The sequence below is a fragment of the Anser anser genome (genome assembly GCF_964211835.1).
Source record: "Anser anser genome assembly, chromosome: 1".
NCBI lineage: Eukaryota > Metazoa > Chordata > Aves > Anseriformes > Anatidae > Anser > Anser anser.
The window spans coordinates 95861850-95879560 of NC_139720.1; the positions used below are offsets into that span (position 1 = coordinate 95861850).

At 38.3% G+C, this 17711-nt stretch overlaps 1 protein-coding gene across 8 annotated transcripts in view; it reads right to left on the bottom strand.

Moving 5' to 3' along the window:
* Positions 1-17711, bottom strand: part of NME7 (NME/NM23 family member 7) — a 96610-nt gene that overhangs the window by 30034 nt on the left and 48865 nt on the right. For all 8 annotated transcript variants that reach the window (XM_083820433.1, XM_083820436.1, XM_083820429.1 and 5 more), the window contains 3 exons: positions 13848-13912; positions 12909-12977; positions 10612-10713 (listed from right to left, as the gene is read on the bottom strand). In XM_083820433.1, the coding sequence (XP_083676559.1) occupies positions 10612-10713; positions 12909-12977; positions 13848-13912 (236 nt within the window). The remainder of the gene's footprint in view (positions 1-10611; positions 10714-12908; positions 12978-13847; positions 13913-17711) is intronic.

Here is a 17711-nt window from a genome sequence, read left to right on the forward strand (position 1 = left end):
AGAGAAAGGGAAAACTCCTCAGCAGGAGTATTCAAGAGAAGTCTCATGTGCATGAAGGATGCAGTGCATCATACTGTAAACGAAAGAAGCTGCTAAAAATTCTGATCAGGTGGCCCTGCAGTAGAACAGAAAGCGTCAGCCTAAACCAAGCACACCAGCAAGCAGCACCATAAATTATTTGGATCCTCAGCATTTGAATTACTCATTTTAAATCCAGTTTTCTTAAACACCTTTGTTTAGTTAATAGCATCTAGAAAAAGTAAGACCAGTGCTAAAGACTGAAAACTCTTACCACAGCTGTTTTCAAGGTCATCAACAATTGCAGAGAGCAGGATTTAAAAAACAGTAATGAAAATGAAATAACTAAACAGGCATCATCACAACAAAAGCAAAACCAGATTACTTCTTTCTCTTACAGAACGGAAGTCTGAGGCCACGGCTTTGCTTTTGCCCACTTTCAAGCCTTCAATAATGTAGCTCAAGCAGAAAGGAAGTTCAGATATGCTCTGACCATAGCATGTACTTCTTGCATTACTATGATGGCATGTAAAGCACCTAGGGAATTTCAGTCCATGCACACACTGTTGCAATGTATAGTGGCACAGAAACCACCTATGCCACTTAGAAAGCCAACTGTTCCCTTTTAGGGGGAACCCATTTGAGAAACTGATAGATCTCCTTCTAGCAGTGATAAGTTACCCACAGATCAATCTCTTTTGTGTAATCAAAGACCAATTTATCACCAAGAGTACATAAAATATACTATGATCTGCAGCTTCTTTACTGTTTGGTTATGATTAGCCCTACCACCCATTTATTAACCAAGCACAGGTTGAATAAGCAGTCCTCTGGGATAAGAGTTTCATAAGTCTGATCATCCTCTCCACCTGTTTATCCCAAGGGATCTTAAAAAAGAAAAAACAAGAAAAGTCATGTACATCCAAGAATTGCTTACTGATAAGCTGCCAACTGAAACACATGAAATCTTTTAGGACAGCTGCAGTCAACTTCAGGATACACAAGCTCACCCCATCATCATGGGTATATGGAAAAGTAAGTGCACTACTGCCCTTTCCCTGTGTTTTTATAACTTCCTCTATTGTACATTATCAACAAGCACCTCCGTGCACTGACTCTTTCTAACAGCCTTGTACAGAGCTCTGGAAAAAAACCCTTGCAGGCTGGCAAAGTGCCAGCTTGGCATATTATTTTCTTACGTTGTTTTTTACTGGAGATATAATTCATGTTACTTCACAAATTGAAGTATACATAACAGCACTACCAAACTGTGCTCCAGCCTTTAGTTATGAAGAATCTGAGTGAAGGACAAGCCTATCTACAGTCAACAAAAGCCTGAATCAGGCATGGAGGCAAATGCTTTTAATCTATTCAAATCAAAGAATTTGCAAAAACACAAGGTCACTGTGACCAGGATGTATATCTGTTCTTTACTAAGAAACTGGAGAAGGAAAAAAGAGTTTAGTACAGTAACAGTACCATTTTCTTTCCCAGACAGAGTGACGTCAGCATTTCCCATATCTTCTGAAAACACTGCTCCCTTTTTCCAAGAAAGGACTGAGGTCATATGGAATTTTATTTTTTGCTTAAATGCCTCTTTTCAGGGATTAACTTTCATATATTCAAAAACATTACTGTTCGATGTAAAAGAGTGATTTGCTGCCTGCTGTAATCAAATAGAATACAAGGGAAACAAAGAAACCAACAGCTTAGACTGAAACTAACCCAGATCCAAGCGTGTTCTCAAGAAGTCTCTTAACTTGTGCTTTTATGGACTGAGTATTTCAATGAATCTGTTCTCAGAAACCTCAGCAGATAAGAGAGGGAAGGGAAGGGAAGGGAAGGGAAGGGAAGGGAAGGGAAGGGAAGGGAAGGGAAGGGAAGGGAAGGGAAGGGAAGGGAAGGGAAGGGAAGGGAAGGGAAGGGAAGGGAAGGGAAGGGAAGGGAAGGGAAGGGAAGGGAAGGGAAGGGAAGGGAAGGGAAGGGAAGGGAAGGGAAGGGAAGGGAAGGGAAGGGAAGGGAAGGGAAGGGAAGGGAAGGGAAGGGAAGGGAAGGGAAGGGAAGGGATCACCAAGGAAGGTGGACCTCTTGTGACTGCAGGAAGAGACTATAGCCTGGGAATTCTGATGACCACCTCTGTGTCTTATTGGCAAAGACTGTTTTTTCACAAGGGGGAAGAATATATTTCTTTTTAGAAAAAGAAGTGTTAAAAGCCTACCACAAGCAAAGTAAGACACGCTTTAACCCAGTGTAGCTGGGAGAAACAAGCCCTGGAGAGAACCCTGTAGGTTGCCTTTGATCAGCCTACCAGTGGTAAAAGTACATCATGTATTTGTCTATATCAGGCTGGTGTCACGTGGTAGTCACCTGGTAGTCAAAAGCCTACCTCTTTTTCTACAGTAGTGAGAAACAAAACCTCTCTCCTTAATCCAGCTAAGATATGCAAGAAGAGAAACAATAAACATACAGTATTTTGAAAGGTATTAGCTAGCATTATTTAAATAAACAAAACAAAACAACAAAAAAACAGCAAATCATGAAAGAAGCTAGGCAAGACGAGCATTTAAAATTTTAAATAAAATGTGATCCATCTATATTATATACTAAATCTGTAACACCACTCTCTAGAACATTGCATATACTGAAAGCTCGATGCGAACCTAAACAGAAAGATAAAGCACAAACAGGGTACGGAAACATTAATTTTGTAAAATAAGATTTGCAGATGGAGAGTTACAATCAAAACTCCTCATGATTAAAAAAATCCACCTCCTAAAGGCTGAGTAGACAAATTTATATAACTCACAGCATTTATAAAAATCCTGTATTCACCAAAGAAGCCTAAAAAATCACATTTTTAATAACACCCACCTACTACTTTGAGATGCACTGTCTGAGTGTAAAGGGAGCCTTTACGATCCCTGAGACATCCTTAAAGATTTCTTTCACACCTACCTATAGATACAGTTAAATCTTTGTGATTTCAGATTAGCCTGAATGTCTTCACATTTATCTGTGAAGCACCTGCAGAGCTGAAAGGAACAAAGCTCTTAACCAATAAATTAAATTTTCTTAGTAAATATTCTAAATGTGGCTTAATTCTTTATAAAAATGCCTAGCCTTAAAATGCTTCATAGGGAAAAGTTTATAAACCTAGCTTCAGGATACTTTGGCATGTTACGCATACCGGGGCTAGGTAGGAGGTCTCTATGGCAGCAAGTCAATGAGGATCAGCAACCAGTGCTGCTAATGCCTTGTGGTACAACCCTGTTTTCCTTCAGTCTCTGGGCTCATGTTCAGCTTCCCTCCTCTTGCTAAAATAAGGCAAGCTATTTATTCCAGCCTGGGACCAGGCATGAGGAGCCCTGTTCAAAGCTGGAGACAACCTGACATAAGGAAAGGATGGGAATGCAGATGGGAACCCTGAGGCTTCTTAAGTTGATGCTGCTTTCCAGGAGGACACACGGAACCATTGACAAAACGTTGGTAACTTATTGAAGATGTCCAGAAACTGCAGTTAAGAAGGGGTCTTTGTCATCAGGCGACATTAAAATCTCATACTGATAGATAGCAAAGGAAACTATGTAAAAAGAACCTACATAGGCTAGATGGGCTTTGTTTGCAACTGAGGGGAAAAAAAATAAAGCAGCAACCACAAAACAAGATGCAAATGTATTCTAGTTGCAGTCTTCCAGAAGTCCTCAGAATCTTCCCTCCAGATAATGAAACCAGCAGACTCCCTCAGCGTCATGCCTCTGTGATGGTAGTGGGCTTGATATCAGACCACGCAATACTTCTTATTATCTATTTTACCAAATGATTGCAATTTGTGACCACTGAATCTAAGTACAGTGACCTCCCATCTAGAATTTATTTAGGCAGAAAATGTCACACTGTTGACGCTGTCAAGTCTGGTAGCTCTGGAGCCTCAGACAAGGAGTGGCAGATAGAAGTTTTGTTCAAACCGTAACCTTGCCAACATGCCTCAGTCACATTGGATGGAAGTCAGAGCTCAGTCTGGAGGGCTCTGTCAGTATTCAATATCCTGATGGTGATCGCCAATCACCACTAAAAACAGCAGTTTTCAACATGCATGCATCAAGAATCAACATGAGCCTACAAACTCCATTTCCACATGACACCGAACAGCTATCATATGACAGCAACCTCTGGGCAGTAACAAGCCACATTTAAAGCAGTATCTGCAAGCAAAAGGCTCCTCCACCACTAGTCTTCTGATTTTCGTTCTGATCTCCCCACAAAGGCCTATTTCAGTGAGCCTGAAGTCCCTCTACCTATCAGAGGACTTCCTGTCACCTGCAAAAAGTGACTTTGAGAAGTCAGTACATAAGAAGCAGAGCCCAGCCACCTCAAAACTATAACCAGATTCTGCATCCCTGCCACTACAAAGCACACACACACACGATAAAACCATACATTCGGGGGGGAGGGCGCCAGGGTGCTGGCAGACCTTTGCAATACCCACCTAGAAGCAAGAGGAATACATCAGGAAAACTTACTCTGAACACTGCCTTCATGCCTGAAAAATATTTTTTGGGGGATTCTTAATTCTCAGCTGCTCACAGGGCTACATCCAGCTTTGAAGGGAAGAACAAACATGACATTTACATATCAGCCTGGTTTCTGGTACAGCCAGGGTAGACTCTATCCCTTTTAAACCAGGGAAAGCAAACCACTGCCACAGGCCTGGGGTTTGGCATCCACAGAGATATGGGCCTGACCGACAAGTTGCAACACTTTTGGAGGTAAATTTCACACCATACACCAATACATCTGGCTTAGTCTAAAGCAGTGGTGGCAGCTCATGGTTATAGTCACATTACAGCTCATTAATGGATCATCAGTGCGCAGCAGTCTTAACACTTCCTTTCTTCTAGATAGCGTCTTAACAAGCCCCCAACACACAGAGGGGTGACACAGAATAAAGGACAAGTCGTGAGCTCACTGAGACTTTGGGCTTTATGAACCAGCAGTGTCAGCTCAGCAAAAGCACCAGAGGGAAAAATCTCCCTCTACAGACTCTCTCTCAGTCAAAAATTATCATGTCCACCAACTAACAGGCCTCAGCCCAGTCTATGTCACATTTTCATTAGACCTGCAAAAGCTGACGTGGAGAATAAAAACTGAAAGGACAGAGTCAGATGACTGACCCTGAATAACATCTCAGCAATTCAATCATGTCTTTCCCATTGCAGGCTTAGACAGCAGGGTATCGTAACTGGTATCGATCTGTTTGCTACTCTAGCTGATAATGGTCTGGCATTGAATGAAAATTTTTATTATTATTACATGACTCAGGCTATCTGAGCAGGTAATTGATGATATGAAAGTCTTCATCAGAGATTAGGTTAATAAATCTTACTTCTCTTGAAAGGCATTATGCACTTCACTGTCAACACTCTGATCAAGATTCACCAGGCTACTGGGAGAATCAGAACCCACACCGAAACAGCTATAAAGGTATTACCAGAAAAGGCATACTTGACATCTCAAAAATAGTCTTTGTATTTCATTACATTTTCCTCTGAACTAGTTTTTATGTGATGTGATATAAAAATGTTGTGGTCCTAATAATTGGTTGAACATGAACATTTTTTGGCCTACATAAGTAGATCTTTTTCAGTGCTAGACATTCACAGGAGGGCTATGCAAAATGAAAATCTTACAGCAACAGTGCTGTTTGGCTCATACTGTTATCCTATTTAACTGATGTGATAACTGAGGCAGAAACATATTGAACCTTTTGTCCAAGGTCACACAGTGAGGTCAGGAATGGAGCTAAAGCAGACTTCAGCTCTTTCGGTTCACTGCTTTGTTTTAAACCATCTAATCTCCCTTTCAGCTTTTGTCACTGATGCAAAAGTACAGAAGACTATTAATGCACTATTACACTTAAAATTGCAAATCCCCAACATAAAAAGAATGCAGGTTAGGTTCCAATGCAAGTATATGAAAATCCTTTTTCAGCCCACTGCATGCAGAAATATTGCACCACATCCCATCACTTTAATAATATTTCACAGCAGAAGGTACTTGAGTCACTTTTAGTGTACTGACAGTCCTAACTAAAAGCTCTTAAGATTACTGAAAATTATGCAATCAGCCAGGAGCATGTAGCTTATGCATACTCCTTGAATCACATGTTATAACCCCCCTTTTCATTGTGTATGAGGAAAGTTAAAAAAAAAAAAAAAAGAAAAAGAAAAAGGTAAGAACAAAAAATAAAAGCAGTATTTCCATTTCTACTGTATTTTACAAATGTTTTATGAATATTAAGTAATCTCCTCAACAATTCCATGATAATATGCTATCAGCAGCTATTTCAACATAAAATAAAGAAGATGTGACATAGAAGTTGTAGCTTCAGATCTAGGTATTAATAAAAGGCCTCTATGTGCTCCAGAGGCCAAAAATACACAAACACCAATCAGTTGAAACATTCATTAGTGCCATCAAACTCAAGCAGGGACAGAATTCCCTGGCCACTGTCCCCCTGTGACGAGGTTGAGGTTTTCTGCACTAGCTTGTGCTTCCTGATCCCTGTGAAATAACAGACACCCATGCCCTTTTACTCTTCCCAGCAGCCCTCCACATTTTCTTCTCTATTCTCAATTCACTGTAAAATAGTTTTGTTTTCCTTTTCCTACTGTATTTAAACAAAAGAGCATTCTTGATAAGGCACACTGTGCTGCATTTACCCGTACTCCTCCAAGCACTATCATTTCTCAAGAAGCTTCTTTTCTGTTTAACTTTGGTTGCAGTTAGCAACTCTTTTATTTCTCAGTGATAGCATGCAGTGAAAGTTCAAAAGTCTTGTGTGCTCTATTAATCTGATTTAATTAACTTTTCAACTCCTCTTCCTAGCTTTCTAGAGTAGTTACCTCTTTGCCATAGGTGTATTTTTTTCTTTTAACTTGAGAACCACACCAGCAGAAACAGAGTGAGATAAAAGCAACCAACATAAAAAAAAACAAACATAGTTTAATAATCTGCATAGCAAGATTTGATAGTATATTTTGAAAAGGGGCTTGATTGATTCAGACACCACGGAAAATCTGTGGAACTCAAAGCCATTTCAGAAATCCCATTTCCACTTGAAATTCAACTATCTAAATAAAAGTGCTCAGCTGCTCATAGGACATTGATACGTCATACCTCCTAGCTTTGGGGGCTTTCCCTCCTTGAAAAGCTAGAGTCTGGCATGGAATTCAGAGACCTTTTTTTTTTTTAAACAGTACATATTAACATCATAAAGAAACAGCATTTTCAAGATAGGGATCAGAATAGCCTACTGGCCTTTATAGGGTTGCTCCAACAACATACAAGTTATGAATACTTGTTTATTACAGTAGATGTGGAGTGAGCCTTCCATTTCTAAGCCCTACGCATCAGGTACAGAGTCCTTCCAGGACAGAGAAAACCAGGTGCAAAGAGAATTCAAGCTCAAGCTACACAAGCAGTCTGGGATCCGACTGTGAGGAACAGCTAAGCTAGAGGCCTGCAACCAGAAGAGAAGACAACAAGCACCACAGCTGATGTGAGAGTACAGGAAGGCCTCCGATGAGACCACCAAAACCAGAAAAAATCTGTCTGCACTCCAGAAGGTTAAGCCAAGTATAAAGACACTGACAGTTCACCAAAAGTGCAATGATCCAGCCAGCCACTCATCAGAAACGTGACAGCGTATGCTAATGCAAGAAGCAGCAAGATCTGCAGAAAAGCATTACTCCTAGCCCATCCGCTACCCAGCAGGGACACACACACCATGAGTGTGGAACCTGGGGCACTGATCCCTTCCATCAAGGCAGGGACAGTAATTTTGAGAGTGAGCACGTCTAGCACAGCTCCTTACAGACAAATATCTTTATCCCACTTTCCAGATTTCATAGACTGTTCATACACTACTACAAAAAAGCTCAAAACAGTTTTTTTTTGGTTAGCAGTCCTCCCCACTACCCCATGAGACATTTTAATAAAGTATTTATAAGCTGTTTTATAATGCAGGATATTTTTGGTAGAGAGCTTGACTGACCTGTGGTATTAACAAAATATTACCCAGTTAAAGAAAATAGCACAAAGCCCCCTTTCATTTTTAGCATTTTACGCTTGGTATAGATTGCTAAAATAAAATATAATGCTCAAAATGGAACATCTCTGATTCTTTTTTCAGCCTTAAATACCAGGGGCTTGGACATAGCCAGACCTACTTCTATTGACATCTTGCTTTAATTTGGGAAAATTTGTATCACCTTTCTTTGGAAGCCTTTTATTGAGGTGTTTCCCAACTATTTCCCTGGAAAACCAAGGACAGACTGAGAGGGCTGACTACTCCAACCCAGTTATAATACCTGAGTTGCCACAAAGTGCTTATTACATTTGCAGTGTATCTGAGATATAATTAACAGCACATGTGACTGAGAAGAGGTTCATTATATAAGTCAAATTCCAACACCTTTACTCACTTCTAATAGGACCTTGCTTTGAGAGCAATCACGGTGATTTCAATGGCACTACATGCCAAATAGGGCACTATGCAACAGGAGCCAAAGTGACCCAATCAGATACATTCTGTACTACAGGTACAAACTGGTCTTCACCTGCATTTATAAACAGCCTGTATACGCATCAGGATCCAGCATATATAAATCAAAAAAGTTACAGACAGATCCAGATCCCTCTATGCTAACACACTATTTGCATGATACGTATACTTACTTAACCACTAGAACATCAAGTTTGTGGTATCTTAACAGTCTGTATATAACCTTGCCACATAATGTAACTGCTGTTATGGTTCCTGCTACCTCTGTTTGAGACAGGTATTTTGACTACGGAATTCAGTCAGGAGCTTCTCTGACAATACAAGTTGAGAATGTCAAAAGTCCACGGAGATATCTTAGCCACCTCTTCCTCAAGGACAAGCTACACACACTATCCGAAGAGATACATAAATTTCAGGCAAAGACCACTCTTGAAAAGAGGTGTAGTCACTATATATGCACTTTAAGTGCCTGAGGAATCAATTAGCTTGGAATTCTTATAGAAAACAGTACAGAGAAATGTATAACAGCTGCCTGTCTTCCAAACATACATTAGCGCAACTGCTACGATGTCAGTGTCCAAAACTTATAGACATCTGCTTCCACTGGAAGCAGGAGGGTACTCATTCTTACTTCACAGGTCACACATTTAAACGTTAAGAGAGAAAGGCAAACAGCATAGGTAGGTCACTAGCAAAAAATGTGGGAAAAAGGAATTTAGTTCCCTCCTTTGCTGTTTTCCTATGCTACCCACAGAAGCCATCAGTCTATACACCCCTCAGTTCCTCAACTCGTTAACAACTCCTTCTGCCACACACGTTGTATGGCTATGATGGAACTTTTCATGGGATATAGCAAGTGAAAATAAATTCCCCTTGTATAGGTGCACTTGTCTTTAGTAACTTAAAGCAGCTGTCATGTTTGTGTATATATTCCAATTTTAACATATCAGGCATTAAACTAGAAGAAACATGCAAAAAATATAATAGGTGCAAATAAAGCAACTGCATCTTTGAAAGTTTTAAAGACCAGAAACCTTAAAACATGGAATTTGAAAAAAATCTGAAATGACCATAGCAGGCACATTACTACTGATACATCATTCTGCAGTTAAAACTAAGTGAGATAAAATATGTTACATGCTCTATTTGCAAGATGCTAACCCAACACAGGAACATTTGAAACACTTAATGCGACCAAACAGAAAAGGAAAAACAGGCTTGGACAATGCCTTCAACTCATTCTTTCTGTAATGAAAACTGCAGGTCTGAAGAGAAATACATCACAAACAACTTGCTCTGCCTTTCTAATCTAAACGTGTGTGGTTTTTTTTCCATGGAAACTGGTAAACCCACCCTGTCTGCAACTAAAACATCAAATCATATCATCCAATGTGACTTCATTGCCTCCATCTTTATATTTCGCTTCATGGTTTCTGTATGGCCTTCATTATTTAACAAAAAATGGCAAACCCTTTGAGACAGCATTTACGTTCGTCTCCAGATTGCTTACAGTATCATGCATATCCAATTACCTACCTCACCAAATGAAAAATAAAAGCTAGAAGCATTAGCATAGCAAACAGCTACAATAAGTTTTACATCATTTTTTGTTTGGTTCCTTCCAAAACCACTGAAACTGATTCTCCTTTTACGCTTCTGTCCTAGGACAATGCCACAGACTGCAGCGGCTAACATTTGGTTTACACTGGCATGCAAAAGCAATAACTATTTGTTCTAGGGCTCTGAAGCCTTGTGTTAGAATATTTAAGAATCTTTAACCATGATTTTTGCCTAAATGGCTTTCTTTTCACATAAATATCATCATGGTAATTTATCATCTGGTTTAGGTAAGATCAGAGGATTTGCAAACTGATCCAGAATATATCATTTCACTTCCATAAGGTAATGCTCACGTGCTTCGAGGAAATGCAGCAAGTACATGGCAGCCATACCATGCTGTGATATTTTAATTCACATAGGCAGTGCATCATTTTTTTTTAGTATTCCTTATCACTCAAGCAAGTACTTACAGGATCAGAAGGACCACAGAAGTCTCTGAACGTTTTTGGAGGTTCAGGCTGTATAATCTCCATTGCTATGCAAGGGCCTGAACACAACTCTGTAACCATTTCCTGGAAAAGAAAAAAGAAGGAAACAAATCTGAGCAAAATTGTTCCAAAGAACTGGTATTTTTGTAACGAATATCACACTGAATGCACATGCTTAATCTCACTACTCTGAAATCAATGGGAAAGAATTTTAGCTAAGTGCCTCTATCATCAGCTTGATCCTAGGAAATGTAGGTAGAAATATTCCTGTGATATTTTCTGTGATGTGAATAGAGAGCAGGCTAGTTTCATGTTTTACAAAAAAAGAATAAATATTTGACTTAAAAACATGGCCTCATCACCAATGGACACTTTTATAAAAACAACAGGCAAAGAGCAATATATTTGTTCCTGTTTAGAAGCAGTAAGTTGCCATAAAGTCATTACTCTGTATGATTTCTCTGAATTCTGTTACCTAAATATCTGTTACCTATGTAATCCTACGTATGACCTATTGATTAGAGGAGAAACTAAGAAAGCTGATTTTTTTTTTCATTTTAGCAACTGTTCAGCATTCTCTTTTCCCAGAGAACCGCTTTATATACAAAATGTCAAGCCTTTACCTCACCTACAAGGAGTAACCAGAAGAAATAGGAGTACATTTTCTGAAAAGGGTTTCAGGATGATATGTATCTTCTGTTTCTGCACTGAGTTATTTGAAAGTTATAAATAAAATTCAGATCAAAACAGACGGTTCTGAGTCACAGACATAAGAGGTCATGTTCTTTCTTCAATACCCTATTGCACATCTTCCTATTTGGCCTGCACTGACAGTATCTATTGCTGTTCCCATATGCGCCTTCTCTGGATCCCTTTACCATCATGATTAGCTTTCCCACGTTTTCCTGTTTCACAGATACCCTGAGTGCATGAAGATATCCCATTAATTTCAACTGAGTGCGTCAAGCACATATGGCTTGCAGGACAGAGCCCCAGATTCTTACTTTTCTTCAAATCTCATCTGAAACATAGCGTCTTTATTGACTTACCCTGTTTAAATGCCACTTTCCCTTCTGAGTAAGTCTCCAATCAAATTATATAAATTTGCAATTTATTTGGGGGTTGGAGTTTGTACAAAATTGCAGAAAATGGTCGAGAATTTCCAATTTGGTTCAAAGTACAGACTTTTGCAGCACCAGAGGATTCTTTGGGTCTTGAAATAGTGGTCCAATACCACCACGTTTGAGTTCTGCTACTTACCTCCAAGTCTCCCTGTCCAAACTTCCTTGGGTTCTTGGTTCAAAGGGTGTTAGCAGAGGAAACTTTATAAGCATTTCCTAATCTGATAGTTAACTTAGAGTTCATAAACTATCCAAAGAGGAATTTACAAACTCTGTTGAAGTAAGTTGGACTCAATGGTCATAAAGGAAAAAAAAAGTCACATTGTCACAGTAATATTAGTAATTGTTTGGAGCAATATTTGTAACTGCAGAGAAAACTTTTAATAATTTAACTATTTATAAATTAAAGATAACTTGCATAGTACATAGCATGAGAGTGAAACTAAACTTGCTATGATCTGCAAAATTAACGACAATTCTGACAGAAGGTGATACAGAAAAACAAAGTTGACTTCCTGCATTCCTGTTGTTCAATCTGCCATCAGAAGTTTTATGTTGCAGTACAACAAATCATAATAATATACAGGGTCTTATATATATATATATATATATATACAGGGTCTCATAAATATATACAGGGTCTTATATATATCTCTATACTTAGATGTCCACTAGGATTACACTATATCCTTAGCTTCTTAAATTTTCTGAAGATCCACAGAAGTCAGATCAATAAATTTAAGAATGTCTCAAAACGTCATTAGGAAAGCATTCAAATACAGCATCCCCACTGTAAACAAAATAATAAATACTTATTCTGGTCCAAGCCACTATTGCAATATCAAACTGACCAAAGATACATGTGTGATACATTCTTATAGCTCTACCACAATAAAATAATTTATCTGATTTTTTTTTTTTACTCTGTTGTATTTTACAAATTCCTTGGCTCAACAATTTTCACACAGGAGTCTCCTTTCCTACAACACATGTAGCATACTTTCCAAGATGAGTTAGGTTATTTCAGAACAAGCTAGAACTGGACAAACACAAGTTTCTAAAGAAAATCCTATCACAGTCACGAAAATGGACAGATGTGACCACTTCCTTGTTTAATCATACTTTATTTTTAAATATTCTTCTCAAACTTACGCTTACCATATATTCAGCAACAACACCTTTGTAAATCTCATAAAATTCCTCCACATTTGCACGCTCCATGTTGAACTAAGAAAACAAAAATGTTAGCCATTTGCTTTAAATGAAAAACAAAAATAGACAGACTCCCCTTCTTAACAAGCCAGAATTTGGAGTACTCTTTTAAGTTTCACTAGATAAAAGGAATGGCTTTACAGCTGCAATATGATGTTTATTAGCATCAACATTTAGCCAATGTTGCTACATACAAAAGAGCATACAGTATCATTTTCTACCCTAAACATAAGTTGAAATTGTATTTAATTTGCAGTGCTGACTAATGCCACTAAGATGTACAAGAGGACCTGTTTGTTGCATAGTAAAGGGAAGGGGCTGTCCTTCATTTGCAGTGGGGATTTGAGTCATGAGGGGATTTCAGTTCTAAGGACTACCACAAAATACAAAGAGCAGAACTTAAAGGGATACTCGCAGGAACAATCTCTGTGCCAACATCCTTTAAATTCTGATAGTGATGAGGGTGTCAATCCTTTACGTATCTTTGAAAACCCTCCCATAAATTCATGCTAACTATATATTTTAAAAAATGGGGAATTATATTAACAATTATTTCCCTAATCTTAACTATTGCATTTTGTAAAGATATCCCCAGTTGCTCCAGAAAAGACCAATATCATTATTTCCCTTCTAACCATAGGAAACTGAGACACAGAAAGGTACAGTGTCTTGGCTCAAGGTCAACCAGCAAGGAGAAATAGATCAGCTGATCAATCAAACAATAAAACACAAATATCACAAGGACAGTGCCAATCCCAAAACAGTGCTACACAGTCCGCACAAGGGTTTTGTATTGCAGGAAAACACCTGTGCATTGCTGTGAAGTGCACACAGCACTTCTCCAGCCTCTATTTATCAAAGAAACATATACGAAAGAAAACCTACCATCTGTAAAGCTGAGATCTGAAATCCTTCGTTAATGATGGCTTTTATAATCTTTCCAGCTAGGCCTGAAGAAAAACACAAACAACAGTACTCAATTAAAAAAAAAAAAAAAGAATTTACAGTTGGAAGGTATTTATGCCACCATACTAATTATTTTCAAACAAAAAACAGTGCTTGTATAATGCTGGGAAGGGAAGCAGAAAGCAGAGCTCGCTACCTAAATACTCTATCTAAATTTACAATTATAAATTTATAATAATATCCGCATTTCCTATCTAAAGTGATGCAGTGATGACTTCAAACAACTAAATCCCATTCAGGTGTTGAAATGACATGATTCATTATGTCCTACCAAAAAAGGTAGTTAGTGAAGTCTTTGCTTTTCTAAGATCAACTGCAAAATACCCAGGAGCTTCTAGGTCAAGATTTATATATTTAATGTTCCAATGTCAAAATTGCAGCTTAAAAAGCAATCAGTTCAGGGCACAGGCTACCTATTTTGCTGTCTTTGTACAGTGTTCACCAGAGGGTCCAATTTTGAACTAAAAACAATGCAGGACAATGATAAATATTGTCAATAAAACATCACAAAAATTCATGTCTTCTATGGGAAAAGCACATTAGTGAAAAATAACCTACTGTTTCTAAGGTTGTAACTCACAAATATGTTACTGGTGATCATACTGTTTATTTTATACTACCCAGAATGCATCCTCAAAGGCTGAATGACATTGTAAAAAGCAAAACACTAAACTTAGGAGAACAAGAACCACTGATTTTCCACTAAACGTGTATTTTAGATCATGTCAGCCAAGCACAGTACTCCACATGAAAGAATTTTATAGGATCAGTGTTTTTTTAGAGCATAAATGTTTGTCCTCTAGTAAAAATTGTGAGCAACTATAAATTTCTGGACATTAATTCAGAGCAGAGTTAACGATAGAAGAATATTCTGTAATGAACGACAACAAGATTTGACTCCTAGTCATTAAATCCTTTTGTTAACTAGACTTTAAATTGAACTTTTTTTTTTTTGTAGCACTGCATAAATTTAATAAATTAGTATAATACAAAGGTTAGAACAGTATCTAGGTTCTGGCATGCTGAAGACCTGAACTGTACACAGTCTGCTAAAATCTGTAGCATAGGATTGGTGAGCTTCCTACACATTGAAAGGTCAGTGGAAGCTCTGAGTAAATAGAATAGATAGCTGGAGATCTTCTAAAAATTTTATTTACAAATGAAAATGAAAAAAGCTGTACCTGCAGTATTTGCCACAATACTTTCACATTAAGGATTAAGTAAAAAGAAATAAAAATAAAAAAAAAGAAAACCGAAACCTTTCCCATATAAAACAATGCATACTTGTTCCAAAAAAAATCATCAAACCACTAACAGGTAAGCCTGAGATTTGCATATGTACTTAATCCACACAGCATTTTAGGCTTACAAAACATAGAACATAGCCAGGCATGGTTCCCATTGTCTCAGTATTTTGTTACATCACAGCTCACTCATACTGACAAAAGTTTCCTTGTAACTCTCCTGTAAAATTGGGTAAATATGTTTCTCCTATTTTTCAAGGGAAAAAAATCAATTAAAAAAAAACTGCACCGGTGAAATGAAGGGACTCGAACAAGTTTTCAGAGGAAATGAAAAAACATGTCAGAGAGAAACCAGACCTCTGGTTTCTCTTTGTCTGCACTGCAGAAAAGGCTGAGCAACTCAGCACTTCCACACATCGGTTTCAAGGAGGCAGCAAGCCTAAAATTCTTGACTTCAGGGATGAATGGTGAGGCTGGGCATCACCCAGGAAATAAACATATAAAAAAAGTAATCTGTGACAGAACATAAAGATTTCCTCATTCTCTTTCTTCAGACCCACTGCTCCAGTTAACAGCTACTGCTTCACAAGAAACCAACAGAGATGGAGGAAAGGACAGTGGCAGGCAAATGGCAATCACCACTTGCAGGGACAAAGTTACCTTGGCATGAGAAAGATGCTCTGCCTGACAGCTGCAGATCTCCATTTTAGGCTGTATCAGTAAAGAATGGCCCACTTGCATAGGCCTTCACAGCTGGCAAGAACTGTGATTAAAATACTCATCAGCTATCAGGTTCTGGGGTAAGAAGGAATTCTGCTTTTTACAGAACTTTTACCGTCAACAGTTTTATGAACTATAAGCAAAATCCATGTTTTAGAGAAACAAAAGGGGACTGAAATATTTCGCTTTCTGGGCTGCTTCTCCACTGAAGTTAAGTATTTTCTTCTCTGCAGAGAGGAAACCTATCAAGACCATCCTCTACATTGTATTCCTACTTCACTATCACTCATCAGAGCAACAGAGCACGTTGATTGCCCAGGACTGCAGCACTAAAAAGATTTAACCACAAGAATTATTGTAGCCATTGCATGCAGACAGGTGTCTTGCTAAAACAACAACAAAAAAATAAAAATCAAAGTAATTTGAGGAAGAGGCTCATGATTTGAGGAAGAGGCTCAAATGAAAGTGATTTGAGGAAGATCTCATAAATGAGATCTCATTTATGTTTGCAAAATGTGATGTTAATTCCAATTCCCAAATGTGGGAATCGAGGCACAGAAGGATGGGTGAGCTGTCAATGGCAGTGCAGATCTACAAATCTAGTGACTTGGCCTCCACTGTCGCAGCTTAGGCAACGCAAGCACCACTTCTCCTAGGGATGCTTTTCTTTCCAATTCTACCTGGGCTGAAATAGGAACAAAAAACATGGAGGCAATCCCCAGAGAGCTGAAGAGCACAAGCTCAAGGTTCAGCCTGGGATCTGTTTCAGGCTTTCAGCCAATTGCATGACTGAACTGGGACATGTACTCTCCTTTGTGGGCAGATAAGGCTGAGGGAAAGAGGAGCTAATTAGATAAAGCGTCATTTCAGCAGCTTTCCACAATTTGTTTTCAACTTTAAAATCCAGATCTGCAGTGAAAAAACAACTTTTTCAACTTTTTAAGGACCCTTCAAGCAGGGCCAGTGCATGTTTAAAATGCGATTAGAGTAAGAACCCAAATCAAAGCTGTAGATTAGGCACTAATTATGATGAATTTTCAATCACAAAACACAAAAGAATCACAAGCATTACTAAATACAACTGGGGAATTTAATACTAATCCTAACAAATGACAGAAAGAGAGAGCACTTTATGTCTCCTAGACAGCATTATGTTATTTATGCACCTCATACTGGACAGAAAATCTCCCAACACAGTTTAATCAGATAAAATGGTAAGGCACCAAGATCTCATCAGTTACATTGATCTTCAACAATTTGTTTCTTTGCAACACAATATTTGAAAATTGTACTTCATTAAGGAGCAGAAAATAGCAGGGGAGACATCAGACCGAAAAATGTTACAACTGTTTGCAGAATTGTGGGTTGGAATAAAATAAAAATAAAAGTTCACAAAAGTCACTTTTGACCTAACAGCATTTTAATTATTGGGATGTAACAGCTGTGTTCCCGAGATATGCCAGTCCCAGGGCACTACCAACCACCAGCCCTACGACTAGGGACATTACGTTCTCTTCCCTTGGTTCTTGGCCTGTTTCCCAGTTTAACCATTCCACTGTTAAAGGCTTATTAAGTAAGACAGACTGCCTTCAAGGCAAGTCAAGAACTAGCTTCTTCATTTCAATCTCTATGTGTCATTTATTTAATACCTTTCCAATAATACAAATAATTTCTCAGGAACAACAAATGGTTTTTCAAAGGAATATATAAACTGCCATGACCTATAGTATCAATGATCTACCTAATCCAATAACATATTTTCAGAAGTAACCAGTACTGGATACTTTAAATAGTACTAAGTGTAAGTAGATATTTCATT